A 21,527-nucleotide genomic window follows, 5' to 3' on the forward strand; every position below is an offset into this window, starting at 1 on the left:
CGTGCTAGTGCGGGTTGCCACTAAGAGTTGATGAGCTAAACACTAGTTGAGTTAACTATTAAAGCAGATGGAGCCTGCAAACTAAAATGTAGAGATGAAAATTGAATTTAAAGGTCAGAAATCTGATCTACCAGACATTTTTACATTCAGATTTACCTTGGGTAGTTCCTCAATCTGGTTGGCATCCAGGTAGAGCTCCTCCAGAGTTCTCTCAAAGCTAAATATTTCCTTGGGGACCTGCTGCAGGCTGCAGTGAGAGTAGTCCAACACTGAGATCACTTCCTCTTCACCACGAAAACAACGGCATGGCACCAGCCGGCCAATCAGCTTCCTTTTTGTTGTCATTTCCAGACACTGTACTATAGAAGCAAAAAAGAATCAAAAGAAGAACATTCAGTCAATTCCATCATTTTATATACTGTTTGGGATCATGGAGCATAGCGAAGCAGATGTGCACAGCTGGAGCACACCCTGGATTAATCGCTTCACAACTGATAAATTAGTGTATGGCTCCAGATTAAACCATTTCTGGATGGAATCCTTATTGGAAAACAAAACTGCTGCTTGAAATACAAATGCACAAATTCCCAATTTTATCCTACATTAATTGATCAGCATGGAAAATCTAATGTCAAATACCACAAAAGGCCAAGTTAACGGTACTATAATTTTTTATCTAAACCAATTTAATTCATTTGTTTAAAGAACAATTTTACCCCAAAAATAAAGCAATTATTTTTTTCAGAACATTTGTATTTATTGTTACCAATTTCAAGTTATTTCAGTAATTACATTTTGCAACATTGTCAACGTGTCTGAAGTGTTTTGAAACTGTGAAATTTTGCTCTATTTCAGAGGTTCCACTGTGTTTAAAAAACAGGTTGAACGGGCACTCCTAAAAACAGAATTTGTTTTAAAAATGTCACACAATTTGAGAGGTAAGGCATACTATTAATACAGATCATCTGTGTAACACTGTACTTCTGTTGTAGAATAAAGCCTCAGTCATATCCACATTTAATGGCCTGTAGTCTTACCTGCTTTCCACTCTTGCATTTATTGCAAACTCCATCACAAAGGCCACACAACCGTGCCTTCCTTTTGCAACACTGACCTTCTCCATAATACACATCACTGCATGTTTAATGCATGCAATAAAATGCATTTTATAACTTGACTTAAACATTAAGGAGGGGAAAGGCAATTTCATTTAAATATGTTGTTTGTAAATTTTAGAAGAAAAATGGCAATGTTGAATTAAAGTGTGAGACCAGCCTTTATCCATAGAAAGAAGAAATAACTATATGACCACTGTGACCTCTTTCTTGCTTAATGTGGAGACAGTAAAACCGGGCATGATGCGGATCGAAGAGTGGAGATGAGTTCATCGCATTGCAAATAAAAAACAGATGGCAGAGAGCTGAATCGAAAAGGGAATGACGTGTGAGACCAGAATTCAAAGACCTGAAGCTTCATCTTTTCATTTAACACACTCATATCAAATTACAAATTAGTTGGGATGAGACCGTTTGTCTTTAAGAGCTGGACCAATAGATCTTTTTCCAGACATGCTCAGAGCACACATTAAATAGCTGAACAAGAATTTACAGTTTGTCCACAAACATATGTTAAAAAGAAAAACAAAAAAATGTCTTTACTTGTCTTTAGCACTTTTACTGTCTGTGGCTGTTTTCACTGTTTTAGGTTTTATTAGTGCAATAAAAGTGTATGAACAAATGGGGCCTTCACAAACCATTCTTGTCTTCCAACAGCAACATACTTAACTTTAGCAAACACAGTCATTGCTTGGTAGTATTGTGTGTGGTGCATGCTTGTTGGCTGTGGATGGGAGGGACAACATTGAGAGAGCACTGGAAATGGTCACCTTCACCTTTTAGAAAATAATACATGTATGCCAGGAAAAATCCAAAACATAGCCAAATTGGAAGGAATTAATAACCAAGGTGCAATATGATTTTAGCTAGTATTCAACATGGTTGTACTGCCCTGTGGTGTTTGCACCTTTGTATGTATTTTTAACCCTCGAGTGCTACCGTATCGTATTGTACACCAAGCAATGCTCCTACACGGCTACACAGCTAATCCAGAGTGTTGAAGCCTAGAGTGTAATTTTGGCTCCAGAAATATCTGTCTGTAAGTATATTATTTTGAGGAGTGTTGGATGGCACTAGGTTATTGAATCGGATATTTAAATTGTGTTTTAAGTTCCAATGTGACATAAGTTACTGGGGGCTCGTTAGCTTAGCATTTTGATGGTAGTGTGGAGGCGCTCATGTAAACTAGCATTATGCAGCTAATTTTAGTAAATAATGCTAATCTATATTGTTTCAAACTTTAAATAACATGATTGTAATGTTCCGCTATGTTTTGTATGTTACAGTTTAACAGTTTCATCCATTAAATTGCCAAAACAGCAAGAGGGTTCCTGGTCTTTATTGGAGAAGCTGTTAGCTATCTGTACAGCTAGTTCCTAAACACTAGTTAATACAGAATAATGACATTTAAATATGGTGGGCATTGAGAGGAATCCTCATACCTCCAAAATTGTGACTTTTCAGGCGACCCCAATTCAATCGTTAACATCATCATTATTACTATTATTAGTTTGTCAATTTGTAAAAAATAATAAAATAAAATAAGAAACACATTTGAGGGCTGACCAATGGTCAGCCCTCAAATGTGTCGCAGGTATCACAGATATCACAGTTTGGTAAATTACATTTACCAAACTGTGATATCGGAAAATAATAATAATAATAATAATGCATTATATTTAAAGGTACCTTTCTTAGCACTCAAGGACACCATACAGTGAGTTGAGAGAAAAAATAAAATAAAAATTGAGAACACTAGTTAATACAGAATAAAAAATACCAGTGAGAAGTATCAACACAAATCCTTCTTACTTGAACTGAATAAGGAACACACAGTAGCTGAATTTGTGGTGGGTAGATTAGTCAAAAATTGTACTCAAGTAAGAGTAGCGTTACTTCAAAGTAAAAAGTCGTCATAAAAAAATCACTCAAGTACAAGTAAAAAAGTATTCACTGAAAAGAATACTCAAGAACTGAGTACCGTATTTTCCCGACTATAGGTGCACTTAACTGTAAATGTTGTGCGACTTCGGTAAGCGGTCCGCTTGACTGTCTGTGTGGGAGCATGACCGTTAATCTGTATATATTACTGGATAGCTGATAGGCCAAGAATTTTGAAGCCGAAAGGCCGCCATATTACTCCTTCCAAAAAACGTTTCTCTGTATACCATCCTATACATTTACAATATCGAAATTGGAAAACATTTGAGACAGTACTTAGTAGAAACAACATGATTTATGATGTTTTAAATTTGTTAAACATAAACAAGAGGACTTCAGACATTTTACATAAATACATGAAAAAAATGCTTAATGATGTTTACAGGAGGAAACTTGTAAATATATATTTTTTAAATTAAAGAACTATAACTGTAATTCAACAAAAGATGCCTCTGCCAAATCTAATATTGGGGTCTAAAGAACGAAAGAAAAAGGGGGGTCTTCAAGGCTTCTACTTCTTCTTCTTATAATTTTTTTTACTTTTTTTTTTTGTTTACACGCCGCAACAAACCCCCGCTCCCCAGCCCTATACTAAGATCCTACGAGCTGTATATGTCTAATCTGTAGGTATAGTTGATATAGTAGTCTGCTCGCGAAATGGGAGGAGTAAGCCGCCCTGTCGCATCGGCTATATGTAGGTAATATATTAATATCACTGCTGCCGACAGACAGCGAAGCAGTGCCAACATGTTGCTTATGCCCAGGTAATCTGGCCTTGGTTGAGGACTAGCAGGCGTGAGAACCCGAAAGACTCGACTGAAAGATGATGTGAGTCTATTGGGTTCTCGTGCCTGCCAGTCTGAAACCAAGGCCGTATTTCCTGTGTATAGCCTAATCAACATGTCCACGAAAATGCTCCCACACAGTCAGACAAGCAGCGCTTACGTGTAAATACAGCAAATTTAATGTATGAATGGGGCGGCGGGTAACGGCGCTCGTGTATCCCAATATAGCAGAGTAAGAGTAGCGTTCCTTCTTCACACATCTACTCAAATAAAAGTAAAAAGTATTGTGTGGTAAAACTACTCTTAGAAGTACATTTTTTTCAAAAAGCTACTCAAGTAAATGTAACTCGTTACTACCCACCTCTGGGAACACAACAATGGAAAATATCTTAAGAGAGTGGGAACAAGGTAGCACCTGTGCTGTCCTTACTGCAGTGTGGCTACTGTAGCTATCCAGCCAGTTAAACGCTGATGCAATGACGAGGAGTCTGTGGCCTAGTGAACTTTTTGCCATTGTTTACTAAAGATTCCAACATTTACATGACAGAGTGAAAACTGTAACAAAAATTAAGTCAGGCCACCGTCACCGCACTACAACAAATGGCGTACTGGCCCCGCATGCATACCGACGTTTCGGCAGCAAACCCGAGTCACCGACCAACAGGAAGGAGTCACCTTCCCATGGTCTGATCTCCAAATTGATTGGGTGGGACCCCTGGTCAGATCGCTGAGAGGGAATAAATACTTTCTTACAGTAGTTTGCGCATTCACCAAGTGGGTAGAATGTCTGCCTGTTCCAAACATCACGGCGCACACCACCGCATGCCTGCTGATGAATCACGTGTTCTCCCGTTTCGGTTTGCCCTCATGGGTCAACTCAGACAGGGGAACCCACTTCACAGCTGAGGTAATGCAACAACTTTGGCAAAGGCTTGGAATCAAGGCCCGGTTGCACATTAGCCATCACCTGCAGTCATCAGGACAGGTAGAGCGGACTAATCGCACCGTGGTGAATTTGCTGAAAAACTTTGGGACCTCTAACCATCGGGACTGGGACACCTGACTGCCACTGATACTCATGACGATTTGGGCCACCCCGCACGAATCCACTGGGGTGTCCCCCTCTGAAATGATGACCAGACGGTGAATGACGCTTCCCCTGCACCTGACGTACCAGCTGGGAGAAACTAACCTAGCTACGGTGTACACGGCATCCCAGTACGCAGAGGACCTGCAGACCAACCTCCAGGCCAAGTCTGCGTTCGCCCAACAATGACTTAAAGAAAGCGTAGAAGGTCAGAAAACCTACCACAGGAAAGCATCGCGAACAGAGTTTCAAATCAGGGATCGAGTGTGGTACTATTTGTCCGCGTAAACGAATGCTAGTACACTGCGAACCCAGAGGGGCATCACCCGACGAGTAATTCCCCGTTGGGCCGGACCCTACAAAATCGTTGACAAGCTGTTACCCGCCGCCTACCAAACTAGGATGAATAAAAGACGTCAGGGTAATCAACTGAGGTGGGTCCACCGAAATCAAATCAAAAGTTTTGAACGCCCGGACTCACAACCAAACGACGTTTGAGACTGGCGCACGCGCGAAACTGACAAAGGGGTGTCACCGGCGGACAAGATCCAAAGACCCTCGACTGACACCTCGACACCGTCGACGGACCCAACTGACTGTGATGAGTAAAAGCACCAGGTGTGTGTAAGGGGGGTCAATACCCCGCTGCACCCATTAGACAAAAGATGAACTTGATGTACCCCTAGTTAACACCACAACGAGCTAAGTTAATTCGCATGCTTTGTTGGCTACTAAGAAAATATGCTAATGACAATCCTGATGTTTGGTATGACCACTGTAGTGAATCAACCAGGAATGGTTGAACTCTGATCTGCCGAATCGCCTGGTGTGAACAACTAGGATTGCTAACGAATAATGACTAGAAGTTAACGTACTATGGTTTACAGTCTAATTGGCTACCGACGCTTGGTGGGTACAATCCTAGCCCGTAACACCGATAGCGTTATGTGGAATTAGACTAGATAAACCGTGAAATGATTAGCAACTGTAATTTAAGGATTATGTACACTTAAAATTGTGATACTTCTGAATGACATGCTGCGCGAAATCAGTTCTTTAGTGTTTCAGCTAACTTTAAAAAGCTCCCCCATACTTAGTGCCTTTTGGAAGTCGGTTGGAATACTCTTTCCAAAACTTTATTTAGTCTGGCTAGCCCAATCTAAGCCCCTATGCCTGCCTTCCCCTAGTCTCAATGTACCGCCGATATTGCTCAGAATTTTTTTTCTTCTTCCCTTTTCCTCCTTTCTCGGGTATTCTCGGGTAGTGCATGACTTTTGGGAAAGGCTAGTTACTCTATAGGGAGCTGCGTTAGCTAATATTTTCCTTTTCTTTTTTTTCCTTTTCCTGTAAACGAACACCCCCAGGCGAAGAGATTCTCCTCGACCTCCACGTGCCTGAGACAACCTCCCTGTCTTTCTAAGAGAAGTATGGCCCGTAGTATAGTGCCGGGTTTTGGGAGTTAAGAAGGCGAAACTCTTTGAACTCCCCTTCAGCAGAGACTAAATTTTGTTTTTACAACCCACAGGAAACACGTACCTCAGCGCCTACCGAGATCTAAAAGCCTGTTTAGCAAGCAGGCTAGCGATAAGACTGCTTATCAGTCCCCAGACCACTTTTATGGTCTGGTCTATCTACAGGAATCAGCCATATGTTTTTGGAAACAACGCCCCTTGGAAGTTATACGGTACAACAGTGCCCTCCAGCGGTCACTATCGGTATTATCCTCAAGAATCCTGCCGCTCGTAATTAATCTAAAGTCTACATAATTCGGGACATAAACGGACTTTATGTATTTGACTGACATCAAGTGACTTCTATTGTTTATGTTGTTCTATAGTTCTCTGCGCCCTCTCTGATGGCTCTTCTGAGCCAATAGATTGCCACTGCTGGAGATGGACTATTTCCGAAAACGTGAACTTTCATTCTGTAGTCAATGACCTCATTGGCTACATTGTTATCTTTGAACAATAGAAATCACAGGTAGTTTCTGTGCTTTTCTGCCACAAGGAAGCCATAGAACATTTGTTGTATATCCACCACCATCACGCGACCTTGTTCTTCCGAAACCGCACTCACAGAAGTGTGTTGTTCAGATCTGGCCCAGTCAAGAGGGCGTTGCGCACTTGAATCAAACACTACCCTGATTGAGTTGGGTTTCTGCGGGTGATACACAGCAAAGCTTGGTAAATACCAGCACTCTTCTTCTATTAGCTCTGGCGCCACCTCAGGTGAGTTGAAGTTATTCAAACCGCTTGAGTGCTTGCTCACGGTTGTTGGGAAGCTGTTGTCTAGGTTGTCTGAACGGCAATGGAGCAACCCAGCAGTGTGAATTGTTTCTATAGACTTCTTTGTCCATCATTTTAATAAAAATGTCATCTTCAACTGAAGGTGCCAGCTTATTGTCCTGTTCGGATGCTTTGGTCGTCTATCACGATGTAGGCCTTGATGGCTTCATCAGGGTGGTCTTTCTGGTACACCCTTGTTAGACATATTTTGGAGAATGACCGTCCAACTTGTCCTGTACCGCATACTGCTGTGCAGCTTGAGCTAATCTCACTGGTGTTGTTTACTTCTTCTCCCTCGCCACCATGCTGTGGCGAGGCCAGAGGAGTCGTGGAACGTGGTGCTGGTCCTGGGTGCATAGCTGAGACATGTTGGGTGCTGTCACACTCAGACCACTTCACCGTTGTAGTGCAGTCCTTTGCCATATGGTTGTTTGAGCAACAGCACTTAAAGCAGATTCCGTTTTCTTTTAGAAATACCTTTCTGTCGTCGAGAGCTTCGGCTCTGAAGGCTTTGCACTTATTCAGTGGGTGGGGTTTTGCATGTATTGGGCAGATCTTACTCAGATTAGTGGGAACGTTTGACTCTCCGGGAGTGACATTGATTGTGTGAACAGCAATGGGTTTTTGACGGTTTTAGGACAAGCACTTTCAACTCTGGCAGATGAAGTAGTAGTGGCGTTTAAGAAGACAAAACTGGGGTCATTTGTTTTCTTGGCCTCACAATATCTGAACTTTGTGAAGTAATCAAACGGCGGGAACCATCCTCCATTTGTTTCTTTATACTATACTAGGCCGAGATCCATTTTTCCTGGAGGGCCTAACCCTAACCCATAAGGCAGCTTGATTACTATGGGTTCAGGTAGGACGGGCCTGATAAGTAGCCGTCTTCTTTAGCACACTGCACTTCCATAAGTAGGTCAGCCAGATCTCGCAGCTTCAGATTTTTCTTGACTGAAACTCTGGGAAATGCATCCAGACGGGTAAATAGGGCCTTTTCAATCACTTCCGGGGCTGCATAACACTCCTGAAGATGTTCCCAGGCTTTCACAAGTGCTATTTGTGCGCGGAGATGTTTCACCTGGCTGCTGGATTCTTTCCCAAGCCATCGTGCCATTAAGTCCAATTCCTCAGTAGCCGTCAGACCAAGCCCTTAAATGGCATTTTTGTATGACAACAGCCAAGCACGATAATTTTCGGGTTTATCAACAAACTCATACAAACTTGTATTCACCAGATCGCCGTGCTAAATATTGAGCCAGGTGTTTAGTTGCAGGTATACTTTGGATACTTGATGAGTGGGGGTTGAAGGATGGAGCCCCTATATTCAGGTCAGTGATCTGTGAGGTGAGAGTCTTGGGAATTACCCCGGCTCCTTCTTTGGTAAATGGATTCTGGCTGAGTGAATCTTTGGCTGCTGGTTGGACATAAGCATAGTCTAAGTCGTAGTCTGCAAAATTCACATTATTTGTGTCGTCACGTGAGAATACAGGCAGCTGGTGGTGTGGAGCATAGGGGTTGTTTGGGCTATAAGTGAGAGTGGTGTGGGTGATCGGCTGTGTTGGCGGTGGACTAGCCTTCATTGCTGTTTGTTGAACTGAGTTGGAATGGAAGTGGGTTTGGATATATTCACTTGTTTGTTCAAATTTGCTTTGTTCTGTTGAATTTACTTCATCCAGCACAATATAATTGTCGTTCCCTGTAACCACTGACTCCCGGACAGCTACTACAGCTTCAGCTTCTGCTGTTTCACGTCACATGATGAGTGTTTCAATTTCAGTTTCTTTTTTTAACGTTTTCTATTATAGCTTTTACTTCTTGCTCATCATATTCTGCACGCACTTTAGCAGCTGCTGCTTCTGCGCGTACACAAAGTAAAGCAGTGGTTGATGAGGCAGATGAATGGAAACTGCTTCCACTATTTACGGATTTAGTAGCTCTAGATTCCATCTTGACTCAATGTTCAACTCTAACTTCTCAGTCTTTTCACTGTGTTGTCCTTACTGCAGTGTGGCTACTGTAGCTATCCAGCCAGTTAAACTCTGATGCGATGACGAGGAATCTGTGGTGTAGTGAACCTGTTGCCATTGTTTACTGAATATTCCAACATTACATGACAGAGTGAAAACTGTAACAAAAACAAAGTTTGACTGTTTTAACATTAAGCTCAGCTTCATATAAAGTCTGATGAAATATCCTTGCACATATATATGAATAAAAATGATATTTTTAACCTATTTATTATCTTCCCTTTGAACTTAATATATTAGTAATTTAACTTCATGAATTTTACTCATGACTTTGCTTCTAGCGTCTTCAAGATCATCATTTAGTTTGCAAAAACTGTTTTCAACAAGTAGGAACCACGCAGCAATCACAATGGTTGCTAGACAGGAAGAGGTAACCAAATTACCGGAAACAGTATCAAAATAAAAGTCATCTTCGATCTCGGTGTGTCACTTATAAAAGTCTCCATGTTAATATCGCCTTCGTGACGACAGCACCATTTGGATGAAACTGGGTAGTGAGTGTCGCTGGCTACATTGCCTCTTGCTGCTGCTATGGCAACAGGATGAATGAGCAGACTGACGCTGCTGAAGCAGTATTACATGTGGATATGCAAAATCTCATTTATGTCAAAGCAATGACTAAAACGAAAATGTACTGACACATTTATCAAGAACGGATAGCACACACACGCTTGCTACACACGCAATAGCCAACAGTCAAATATCCGCATAAGCAAACCATCACGTCATCACGCTTCTGAATTTCACCTCAAATAGTCTCTTGCAGCTGTTAGGTGGTTGAACGTGCTTGTGTGCTATCTCTAGCAACTTGAGAGGGTGAAATCCTCACGGTCCCATGACAGCCATCACTTCACGTGCAGCCTTGCTATCTCCACGGCAACCGCTACCATAGTGACGGTCTCCCAGTGAGCTAAGTGTATTTTTACTCATCCTCTCTGTCATAAAACAAAACATGCTGCTCTCAGTGGGTGATTGCTCCACATTTGGTGATGCTTTACATAAACAAATATTTCAGACACCTTTAAAATACATCTGCAGGACAAAATTCTTTGTCATGTCTTTCATTTTTGGTAAAGGACTTGGCAGCACAAACCACTTCTACTCTTATGTTTCAATAGGAGTCACAAACTTTGACTAAGCTTGTACAACCCCAATTTCCGCTTTCCAATGAAATTGGAACATTGTGTAATATATATATACAAACAGAATTTAATGATTTTAATATCCTTTTAACTCAGAACAAGCCTCACTCAAAGATGATGAGTGCATATGAACAAGATTCTGTCTTTGGAAAGTAGACATATAAGTGCTTGCCAGCATTGCTGACGAGGTTGAAGGGGTGAAGGGCTCAGCCAGGCAGAACTCAGACCACACAACACACACTAATCAGGTTTCCATACAATTGTTTCAGTTAAGCAAATTTACTGAAAACGCGCAAAATGGACATGTGACTTATGCCCGTTTCCATCTGTTCTTCTTTTGTACATTTTGAGAGAGGACTCCGCCGCTGTAGGTGGCGATATACACCATAAAGATGTGATCCACCAGTACTTTAAAAGAGCAAGATAAACTTATTGGGTTCAGATGGTGTCACAAGTGTGTGTGTGAGGACTACAATGATTAGTGTGTCTTGCCTACAATTTAGCGTGGTGGTAGGAGTGTCATAGTCTTGGTTTGCATGAGTGCTCGTTGCTTTGGGGAACTTTGTTCACCTTTTTAGCAGTGATACTTTTCCAAACCACGTCCATTATGTCAAATCCAAACAAAACTGAAAAAGTTTCAAAGTGACTACAGTAGCGTGTCTTACTAAAGTCACAGGGGAAACTGCCATTAGAAAATACAAATTATTCACAAACACAGGCTCCTGACAAAAACAACAACAACAACATAGGCCTACTAGTTTGAAACCATCACAAAGTGGGTCCTGTTTAGGTGGTGGGCCGAGGCGACGTATCTGCTTTAGTTTTTGAGATCAATGATCCCTGGTGAGGGAAGACCTGGATCGTTTATGTTTTGAAGTTTATTTTTTTCTGAATCAGATTTTGTTTGTTGGCACTCGTAATTATTGCACATTTTCCCCAAATCAAGTTGTAAATTTCATTGAATGTGCAGGCAACGCTGCAGACTACTATGTCAGTTGAACCAATAGCAAGCAACGCTACAAATCACGTGATGAACAAGTCTTGCTCAAGCACTTGTGAAGCTCGAGACCTGAAGCTATATTTCTTTGTCGCTGAATATTCATCTCAAATTACTATTACGTTATTCATCACAAATGGTGTGGGAGGGAAAACAAAAAACAAAAGTTGGTGGAAGTTATGTGGGTTTAAGTGGCACATGGTCATGCAGCTTCAGACAGTGAAGGGCTTGATAAGCCATGCACTCACGGTGACAAGTTGACGTTACCGTTTAGTTTATTAAGGGTATTTTATTGATCTAACAGAAATGTAAATAGCCAAAGGGAGAGATCGGGGGAGGAACGTATATGATCTAAAAATATGATCCTTTGTGGTCGCTCAGCAAAATCTAAAAAAAAAAACACCATGGAACTTTGTTGGACATAAATAATTGTCCAATGCAATTACACACCCTAGGGTTTGTATTTTATCCATCTTAGTAGCAAATAAATTAACTAACTATTAATTATATTAAATGAACAACAACAACTTGAGTCAGTCATCTTCAAATGACATATTGCTATAGATGGTGCATTGGCACAAGTTTGTACATGGCAGCTGATTCAGTTTGCAGGTGCATCTCCCCTTAACATAGTTTGTTTTCTTACAAGAGCAATGCACCAGCTCGAGTATTGGCTCTGGAGCTGGAGGGAGTGATCTTCCAGTCCATTCATTCCACATCGCAGCAGACCTGTCCCGGACTATGAACACTGCGACAATGGTGAAGAAGGCCCAGCAGCGGCTCCACTTCCTGAGGGTTCTCAGGAGGGAGAACCTCAACACCCCTTTTACCACTCCTGTGTAGAGTCTGCTGACATACGCCATACAGTGTGGTACCCCAGCTGTACTGAGGTGGAGAGAGAGAGGTTGCAGAGAATATAAAAGGACAGCAGAGAAGATCATCGGCTGCTCTCCGCCCTTTCTTCTGAGCCTCTGCCACTGCCGCTGCCTCAGTAGAGCTCAGAACATTATTAAGGACTCTTTTCACCCAGATCACCATCTTTTCGACCTGTTACCCTCGGGCAGGCGTTACAGGTCACTAAAATCAAGAACAAACAGATTCAAAACCAGTTTTTATCAAAAAGCTGTTCAACTCATACTCATCCTGATAATTTAAATGACTGATTTTTATTATGCACTTTACACTACTTTTATAATCTACCCTTTTAATCTGTATATACTATTATTTATTCCATACTGTGTGTTGATAATTGTTTTAATTTTGCAACACAATCTCGTATCTTAATGTTACAATGACAATAAAGGCTATTCTATTTTAATCGATTCTATCCATCGATCTTCTCAGGGGCAGGAACAGGCTTATATTTAAGGCTGCTTCTGTGGACTGCAGCCTGATAGCTAAATGTGCGTATGCAAGGAAATAAGTGCTTTTTATCCTTCTTCTCCGAGCTCATTTTATGTTTGGATGTTGGCAAAGTGCATGTACAGTCTCTGTGATAGCTGCTGTTGGCTGGAAATGCAGCAGATTCCTGAAATGTAACTTCTACATATAACTTATAATGGGACAATGCTTGAACATACATGTGAGCTAATTTTCATTTTCAGTCTCTAGGCAAACATAAGCTATCCACATACAATAACAAACTTTGTTTTTAAGGTTATGCAAAGCCTCTTCTACCATTTGTACCAAATTTATACAGCAGTCCATTTCTGTGTTGTTAGCTGGAAAACAGTTTCAACAAAAGTGGGCGTGTAATTTATGCAGACTATTAGGAATTATTTTTTCCCTTGTTTGTTCAAGCAAAAAAAACAACACTTTGGAGATCAAATGTGGGAAGTCTGTCATATTTATTACGTGTAAAGTTCGTAATGACAATTAGACATTAATGTTAGAGAAGCCTTACATTTTAAAAAGGCATGACTTTTCAAAAGAAGTGACAATGACTATTCCCAATCAAGTTTAAAAACGAACTTCAACGACGTTGACGCATTTTACTTTTCTGAAAGTGACTGATATACAAAAGTGTTATTTTAGCAATAAATGTGTCGATGTGTGTAGCAATATTTAGGCATAAGGTATCAACTACGACAGCGCTTAAACATTACAAGTTGTCAAGGCGCTATCTAAACCCGGAAAAAACAAGAGGGCGCATTTTGAAGCGTGCTATTGGACAATAACCACAGACCACGAGCATAGCTGCCCGCTCAGTTTGCCAGAGCCGGTAACCCACAAAAAGTTACCGATCAATACAAAATGTGCAAGAGATAAGAGTGCTAACAATTTTTGTTTCATTTGTTGATAAATGAAGCTGATGTTAACAAAAAAATGAAGTCCTCCCTCATTGGGGATCGTTCAAATGCACGACATCGGCCCTCGGCCCACCGCCTAATTAGAGAAAGAAGCCTTTACTCAAATACACTAACTTCAAGCACTACTTAATTTTACACTTGCCCCTATGGAGAAAGAACATTCCTTCTGGGTACGTTTTATTGCCAGATGAGACAAAAATTGTTGATCCACAGCAAACAATACCAGCTGTTGAACAGATCGGTGTTTGCATCATTTTCTGGCCACTAGTGATTGAGTACATCCCACAATGTGAATGGAAAAATGAAAGAAGACTTCAGCGCCAGCATTCAGCATATTCAGCATCACCACAAACTAACAAAATAAATAATCCATCCATCCATCCATTCATTCATTTTCTTAACCGCTTGTCCTCACAAGGGTCGCAGGGGTCGCTGGAAATAACCTGCATTCTCTTGCAAAGATTGCAAATGCAAATGCAAGATAACGCAAATTTTTTTACTAGAAAACGCTTTTTTATTTATTTATTTATACGCATTTATGTACTTCCGGATCAGTTTGGATACTGTAGCTTCGAATGTGCGGGTATGAGGCGGCGGCACCAAAGCATAGATATCTACGGCAGTACCTTTTAGAAATAAAATTCAATTAAGGTTTCCCACTGCTTTAGACGCTCCATCCTCGTCGCTTTTGGTCACACCGAAGTTGACCCGGAAGTACATCAACTTGTTTAAAAAAAAAAGTGTCCCCTCACAAAAAAACGTTTGCGTTATCTCGCAATCATTGCGAGGGAACGCAAATGTTTTTGCGAGGGAACGCAATCTTTGTGAGAGATCGCAGAGTTTTTTGCAAGGGAATGCAAATTATTATTATTATTTTTTCTTTTTTTTTAAAGAAGAAAAAAAATAAAAAATAAAAAAGGAACGCAAATTATTTTTACGCCCTGCCATGTCACCTTAGGGGCTCCGTAAATAAGTGACCACTAGATGTCACTATAGCAAAGAATGCAGACCAAACGCATGCACTTAGAAGCACGCTCACGTCTGGAGCGACAGAGTTCGGAAAGTAGGCTAAACGTGATTGTACGTTGTCACTGGCTTCTTTTTTATGGCATCCTACTACCTGCTGGATTTAAAAAACATTTTTATAAATTAACATTACTTAAGTCTGGATGACATAGAAAGTGGACTCGTGCTAACAGTTTGCATGTAAAAAAAATCCCGGTTGTGGTTCATACCGAAGGTTGCACTTAATTTATGTAAAAGGTCATGGGGGCATAGGAATATGATAGATTAACATATTCAATATTAATTTTAAATTAATGCCATGCAATAAAGACCAACTAGAATAGCCTGGACTAAGCCATTGTGGGCATTTCCAACCTAAATTATCTTGCTAAACCGATTAAAGTGCATGTTTTTTGTTTTGTTTTTATACTGTAAACAACTGTGGCATGGTAGCTTCAACTTATTTTACACTATGACAGTTAATAATGTGCAAGTGTTACTTTAAAGGTTTTTTGTTTTTCAATTAAATTTTATTGACATTGTTTCCTAATGGAAAATTCCTTTGGAACACAGAACACGACCAGCATCCCCGAATGGATTGCATTTGACCTCAGAGTTTTATTATGATGTTAACAACTATGCATTTCATTTAAGATAAGTGTTCCTAGACTTGGACTATAAAGTGTATCTGGGTTACTGTGGTTTATTTTCCCATGAGGTACTATGAATAGGTGTTACGCCCAATTCACACTGACTGCGGAACTGACGCGGAGTGTGTTCCATACAGCATCCTCACGAACTGCAATTCACACCGCGTGCGTGAGCTGTCCGTGTCCGAAAATCTGCACACGCCAGACCACAAGATCACGGGGGTTCACGCTGGAGAGTTTAGTTCACGCAATAACAACCGTGTATATAGAGTCCTATTGGTAAACAATAGCCACACATTGCTCTTCTACCATGAATGTTTTGTGTTTAAATAGTGTTAATTTGTCATGTTTAATTTATTCTTAACTCCATTTTTTGTCTCAAATGTCCAACTCATGTCATGCTATGTAGTTAGCTAGCTTCCCTCCCCCCAAAAATCGCAAACGGTTTTATTTTGAAATATACTTGATCTACCTTGATGCCGACACTCGACTTCCTGTCCGGCTCGTGTAACTTCCTCATCTTCATGAAAATCCCCATGTGACGTCCGGAAAAATAGAACGCTTGCGGAAACCTTCCGCAGCGCCGCATCCCTTCCGCACCGCACTGCAGCTGGTGTGAATTGACACACAAACTGTATTCCTTGCGGCGGCCGTACGGAAAACGCACCGCGTTTGTTCTGCACTCAGTGTGAATTGGGTGTTATAATTACTGATTTCAAAAGTGAGCTGATCCTTTGTACAAAAAATGCCACTTTTGTCCGAGGTTTCAGATTCCCAGATGTGATTATCCATTGATGTATCTTGCTATTTAAATAAATCTGCCCGTTATATCATGGGCCCACGTCTAAAGCTGTATTGGTTTCATGGCACGTGACATACAGGTTCAATCAGACTGTGTTTTTCACCAGAGGTCAAAACCCCAATAAGATTAATGTCTTTCACAAATGATTTGTGACGAGGCTAAAAAAAAGAGAGAGAAAAAAGACTGAAGTATATTACAGCTATCAGGTCGCATTACATTTCACACATCAGGACAATGAAAATAACCTTTCAACCAATCCATGTGAGAATGTCAATTTGAGTGTATTTGTGACCCTAAATAAATACCGCATGAAATAAAAATAAATAAATAAAGTGACAAGAAATGCAAATCAGAACCTAAAGAAAATGGCACACCCCTTATGTGTTTTCTATACCACTTATGCAGTTCAGTTACGGTTGCCGGGAGGCTTGCGCCATAACCTGTCCCAGTTGATTTTGGGCAAAAGGCAAACACTGCAATAGCCACACAGTAAATTATGTAGAGTAAATTTGACTCTATTTAGTGGGACCAAATAGACTCGGTTTTAGAGTAATATTTACACTTGGAAGAGCGTAAAATAAAGACTTGAAAAAATAAATAAAAGTCACTCAAGGGTTGAGGAATAAACTCAAGTCCTTCAGCTTGGGAGATCTACAGTATATTGCTCGTGTCAGCTGGAATCTTTGTAGCTCCAAGAGACCAAAAACATTGTTTAGGAGGTCTCCTCCTTTATTTTAATCTCTTCCAATCTCTAAAACTGAGTCTATTTGGTCCTATTCTAAATACACACAATAGAGTCAAATTCACTCTACAAAATTTACTGTGCACCATTTAATCACAGCACGTGTGCACCATTTAATCACAGCACATATAGAAAGACACACAACCAACCACACTCCCATTCACAACAGCACCAAAAGTGTACCACTACATCATCATTTATTTAAACATTGCACCATCCCCCCCAAAAAAACTTTTGTAGAATGCCATGTTTTATTTTCATATAAGAAGATCTTGTCGGAGTGTGTATAGTGTTGACAGTAACTGATATGACAATCAAGGCACTGACCCAATTCAACACAGGTGTGCAGCGCAGAGACGCTCCAGCAACCACAATGTCTCACAAGCAGACCCAATTTTGCTACATAGTATTAAGTGGGTACATGGACCTGATGTTCTGTAACAATTTATCTGGCAAGGTGATCTACTATAATATGTCACCTAGCCAGAGAAAGCAATTGAGGGTCAGAGACCGTCTCATTTTATTGATATGTTCAAATCAAAGCAATCAGTCAACAGTTTTGCAAACATTTCCAGATTGAAATATTTGTTTTTTGTTTAAAGGCTTGGAGTCAGCCAACTGTCCCTTGTTTCTATGTGGCTCACAGTGAGCCGTTTATTTGAGCCTCTCCTTCTGCCCCGTCTCACTTTCTCGCTCACTCTTGTTTCCAAGCCAGTCATGTATTTTTTCTTGTCTCAGTTTTTTTCCAGGGTCGTGCTCAGTGGCCCAGTTCTGCCTGAGACGCCCCAGCACATCACTATGTCCTATCTTCTACATTGGCGGTCTATGCCTCCCTCTATCTCAGCTTTTTCTGTTTTACTCCTCCTCAGTCTGTCCCATAGACCTTCTACAATAAGCCATTTTAAATCAACCACAAAATGTGAATCTCAATTGTTGTATGTCCAGTAGCAAACCATAAACACTTACAAACAACATTTTCATATCAAAACCCCCAGGTTAAAAACATTTCTTGGTACTCTATACCATAATATATGTGTGCTAAAAACAATGCAGTATTCGGAAGTTGGGGTTGTCCTTGGCAATACATCCATCTATTTTATAATCAAGTTATAATAATAATAATAATAATAATAATAATAATAATAATAATAATGCGGCACGGCTGACTGGTTAGCATGTGCTTGGGTTTTCTCTGGGTACTCCGGTTTCCTCCCACATTTCAAAAGACATGCATGGCAGGTTAATTGAACACTCCAAATTGTCCATAGGTGTGATTGTGAGTGTGGATGGTTGTTTGTCTCTGTGTACCTTGCGATTGGCTGGCAACCAATTCAGGGTGTACCCTGCCTACTGCCCGAAGCCAGCTGGGATAGGCTCCAGCGCCCCCCGCGACTCTTGTGAGGACAAGCGGTTAAGAAGTTGGATGGATAATAATAATAATGCATCGGATTTATATAGCACTTTTCTAGACACTCAAAGACGCTTTACAATGGAATGGATACATTATTCATCCACTCACACATTCATACTGTGGTGGCAGTAAGCTACTTAAGTCGCCACAGCCGCCCTGGGGCAGGCTGACGGAAGTGAGGCTGCCAGTGTGTTTTTTGCTGCTCAAATTCAACATGGAAACGGTGAGTAATTCTGCGAAAACAGAATTAATTGCAGCGTCCACCGGTCTGTTAGGTTTATTTGTTCCCCCCGCCATCAGCGCTTATTGGTTTCGTCCCACCCTAAACAACGCCTGATTGGTCCGACTTTACAAAGGTCGGCTGCAAACGTATCAGATGTATTTTCCAGAGTTTGTGAACTCGCAAATACCGCAAGAATTCAGCTTGCTGGCAAAGTTACTTCATATTTGTCTATATACCTACGTAGAATGGTGGCAGGCTCTCTGCCTAGCAATGTGAAACTCCTATAAAGAAAGCAAGTTTAGCCTCGTACACTTCCTAAAGAAACAACAAGTGATCGGTAGAGTCACGCTCCCCCACACTGTGCTCTTGTCATTCACCAGACACATTCAAGAGTTTTGATTGTCCATTTAGGAACGCTTCAGAGGCTTACCTTGCTTTCTTTATGGGCGTTTCACATTGCTCGGCAGAGAGCCTGCCGCCATTCTACGTCACTACACACGGAATGCGTTATGACGTAAATAACAATGGTGGCGTATGCCCAAATAAAGTATCTACAAAATGTATTAAACTGAAAATGATTTTAGAAAAATTAATCTCATATATATGTTAGTAACAACCAAATAAATTATGTAGAGCAAACCTGTCATTACAATCGGGGTTCCTTTTAAGACAAAATTCAAGTTGACATAATTTAATAAATTTAGCTTGATAACTTAATTTTTCTCAACATTGACTTTTCCATTTTGAGATTATTTGAATACTCCCACAATGCCTTTCATGTTGAAGCTGTAAATACCAGAGTTTTCCTTTCTGTCTCTATAAATGTATAGTTATTTGCTTACTGACTTAATGATTATGATTATTATAGTGTTAGGAATCAGGGGGGTTCTATTTATATTCTATTATTTTATTATTCATTAGTTTTTCATTAAAATACATGCATGATGGGACGCACTGTTTCTAAAAAGTATCTGCTGTTTATTTAAGTCTTTCTCATTTGTGAGCCGCGGCAGTAGCACTGCTAATAGCCATGTAGCATTATTGCTAGCAGCGCACCACAGCTATTGGTTTTGTTTTTATTCATTGCTTGTGCTTCGTAGCCTGCCGCTGCGTGCACACACCCTCGCAATCTTCGCAATGCTCAGTGAGATAAGGCTTTACCAAAGACACTGAGTAATAAGTTAACTTTTCCATCACGACTGACTCCTAAACCGTGCTTAGCGTAATGAGGAGTGAATCATCTTGCCACACCCTCTGGGAGGCGGGGCATTCAGATTCAGCGTGAGGGCCCCTGAGCAGTACACCCTAAAAACAGATTGGTCAAAATTATAAAAATAAAAAAGGTTCAATATGACCAATCTAGCTGGTAGTTATGTGTCCGACAGATCTCTAGAATGGTAGGTGTTTTCAACCAATATATATTGGTGATTGGGCCAACCGATACAAAATGGTCATTCTGACCAAGATATTGGTTAATCCGTGTTAGAGACTAACGAAAGTAGGCTATCACTGATTGTCACACCCACCTAAGTGGGGCGAAATTCATTCTCTGCATTTGACCCATCCCCCCAAGGAGGCAGTGAGAAAGAGCAGGGGCTGCACTCAGGAATGATTTGGTGATCAAACGCCCCAATTCCAACCCATAATGCTGAGTGTCAAGCAGGGAGGCAAATGGGTCCCACTTTTATAGTCTTTGGAATGACTCGGCTAGGGATTGAACACACAACCTCCCAGTCTCAGGGTAGACACTCTACCACTAGGCTACTGAGCAGGTCACTAGGTGTGACCAGCTCAGTCACCTAGACACACATTTCCATTTTTAAACACTATATTATTTGTATATTATAGTATATTGTAATCATAATAATTAATAAGTACATTTAGAATACAATAAATTGAAACAATACATGTATTTCTAAGTGATCCATCTAGACTTACTTTCTATTGTAACCAATTTCATTGGTTGTTTTGCTAACCAATAAAATTGGTATGCCCGTAACCACTCGGAATGGTTAATGTCTGACCAATCTATTGGTTAATCAAGCCCATATGAGCTTAACCTACTAGATTGGTAGTTTTTTTTAACCAATCCATGTTAAGAGTGTAGGGACAGCCATCATATGGAAAAAAATACGGAGCTGGTATCAAAGCCGAATGCAACAGCTCATTTGTGGGAATTATTTGGATTTATTTATTATTATATCATTATCATTATATTAGTTGAATTTTTTATTTTAAAAAACACAATATAAGTTTATCGCAATAATTTCTGGGGCAATTTATTGCCAAGCAAAATTTGTTATTGTGACAGGCCTTAGGTGAAAATGACATTTTTATTTTAAAAAAATCATTTAAAAAAGTGACAAAAAGGATTTTGCCAAATGCCAGGCTCAAACCCACTTGTAAACTGTGCACCTGTATGAAAGCTGTGTACTTCACTGCTACGCTCAACGTCAGCTGTACCAGCCACCCTACAAATGCCGTACTGTCTTGTAAGAATTCCCAGTAGTGTGTACAAGGCGCAGCGCCAGATAACGTTCGCTTTCTCTACGTTCCAACTATCTCCCAAAATTTAACTGCTTTAACGCTACTATAAAAATGCAATTATCTTAGTTATTAAGTAAGCAATACCTAAAGGTGCATTGTGGAGTTTTAAATGTTAACGCTGCTCTCTGTAACAATTTGGCCAAAAAGATCTTTACAATAGCCTTTTTATTTGAACATGTATGACTGAAACATCTTCTAATTAGTAGATTAATACCTCAGCTGTTCACAATGGGTACTCCTGAATAGTTTTCAGACTAGATTTGAGTTAGAATTTCCCACCCTCTGTCTGCGGGTGTGACCTCGTGTGCATTGTGTACGTCAAGAAGGGTGTGTGCAGTTTCCCTTTTTGGCAGGTGGCAGTAGTAATTTGAAATATAATTTTCTGCATTCAGCAGGTTTAAAGATTTTTCTACATCATCATGCATGTTCCACCAATGCTCAGATGAGTACAAAGAGCAA

The 21,527-nt window shown here is 40.5% G+C and overlaps 1 protein-coding gene across 34 annotated transcripts in view; it reads right to left on the reverse strand.

Annotated features, from left to right (window-relative positions):
• Positions 1 to 21,527, reverse strand: part of lrrc7 (leucine rich repeat containing 7) — a 127,488-nt gene that overhangs the window by 56,564 nt on the left and 49,397 nt on the right. For all 34 annotated transcript variants that reach the window (XR_015096417.1, XR_015096420.1, XR_015096419.1 and 31 more), the window contains one exon: positions 157 to 359. Coding sequence is in view for 25 of the 34 variants with exons in the window: in XM_086088369.1 (XP_085944495.1) it covers positions 157 to 359 (203 nt within the window). In the remaining 9 variants the exon portion in view is untranslated. The remainder of the gene's footprint in view (positions 1 to 156; positions 360 to 21,527) is intronic.

This window comes from Leptonotus elevatus, chromosome 11 (assembly GCF_054856555.1).
Source record: "Leptonotus elevatus isolate MCC_2025b chromosome 11, RoL_Lele_1.0, whole genome shotgun sequence".
Classification (NCBI taxonomy): domain Eukaryota; kingdom Metazoa; phylum Chordata; class Actinopteri; order Syngnathiformes; family Syngnathidae; genus Leptonotus; species Leptonotus elevatus.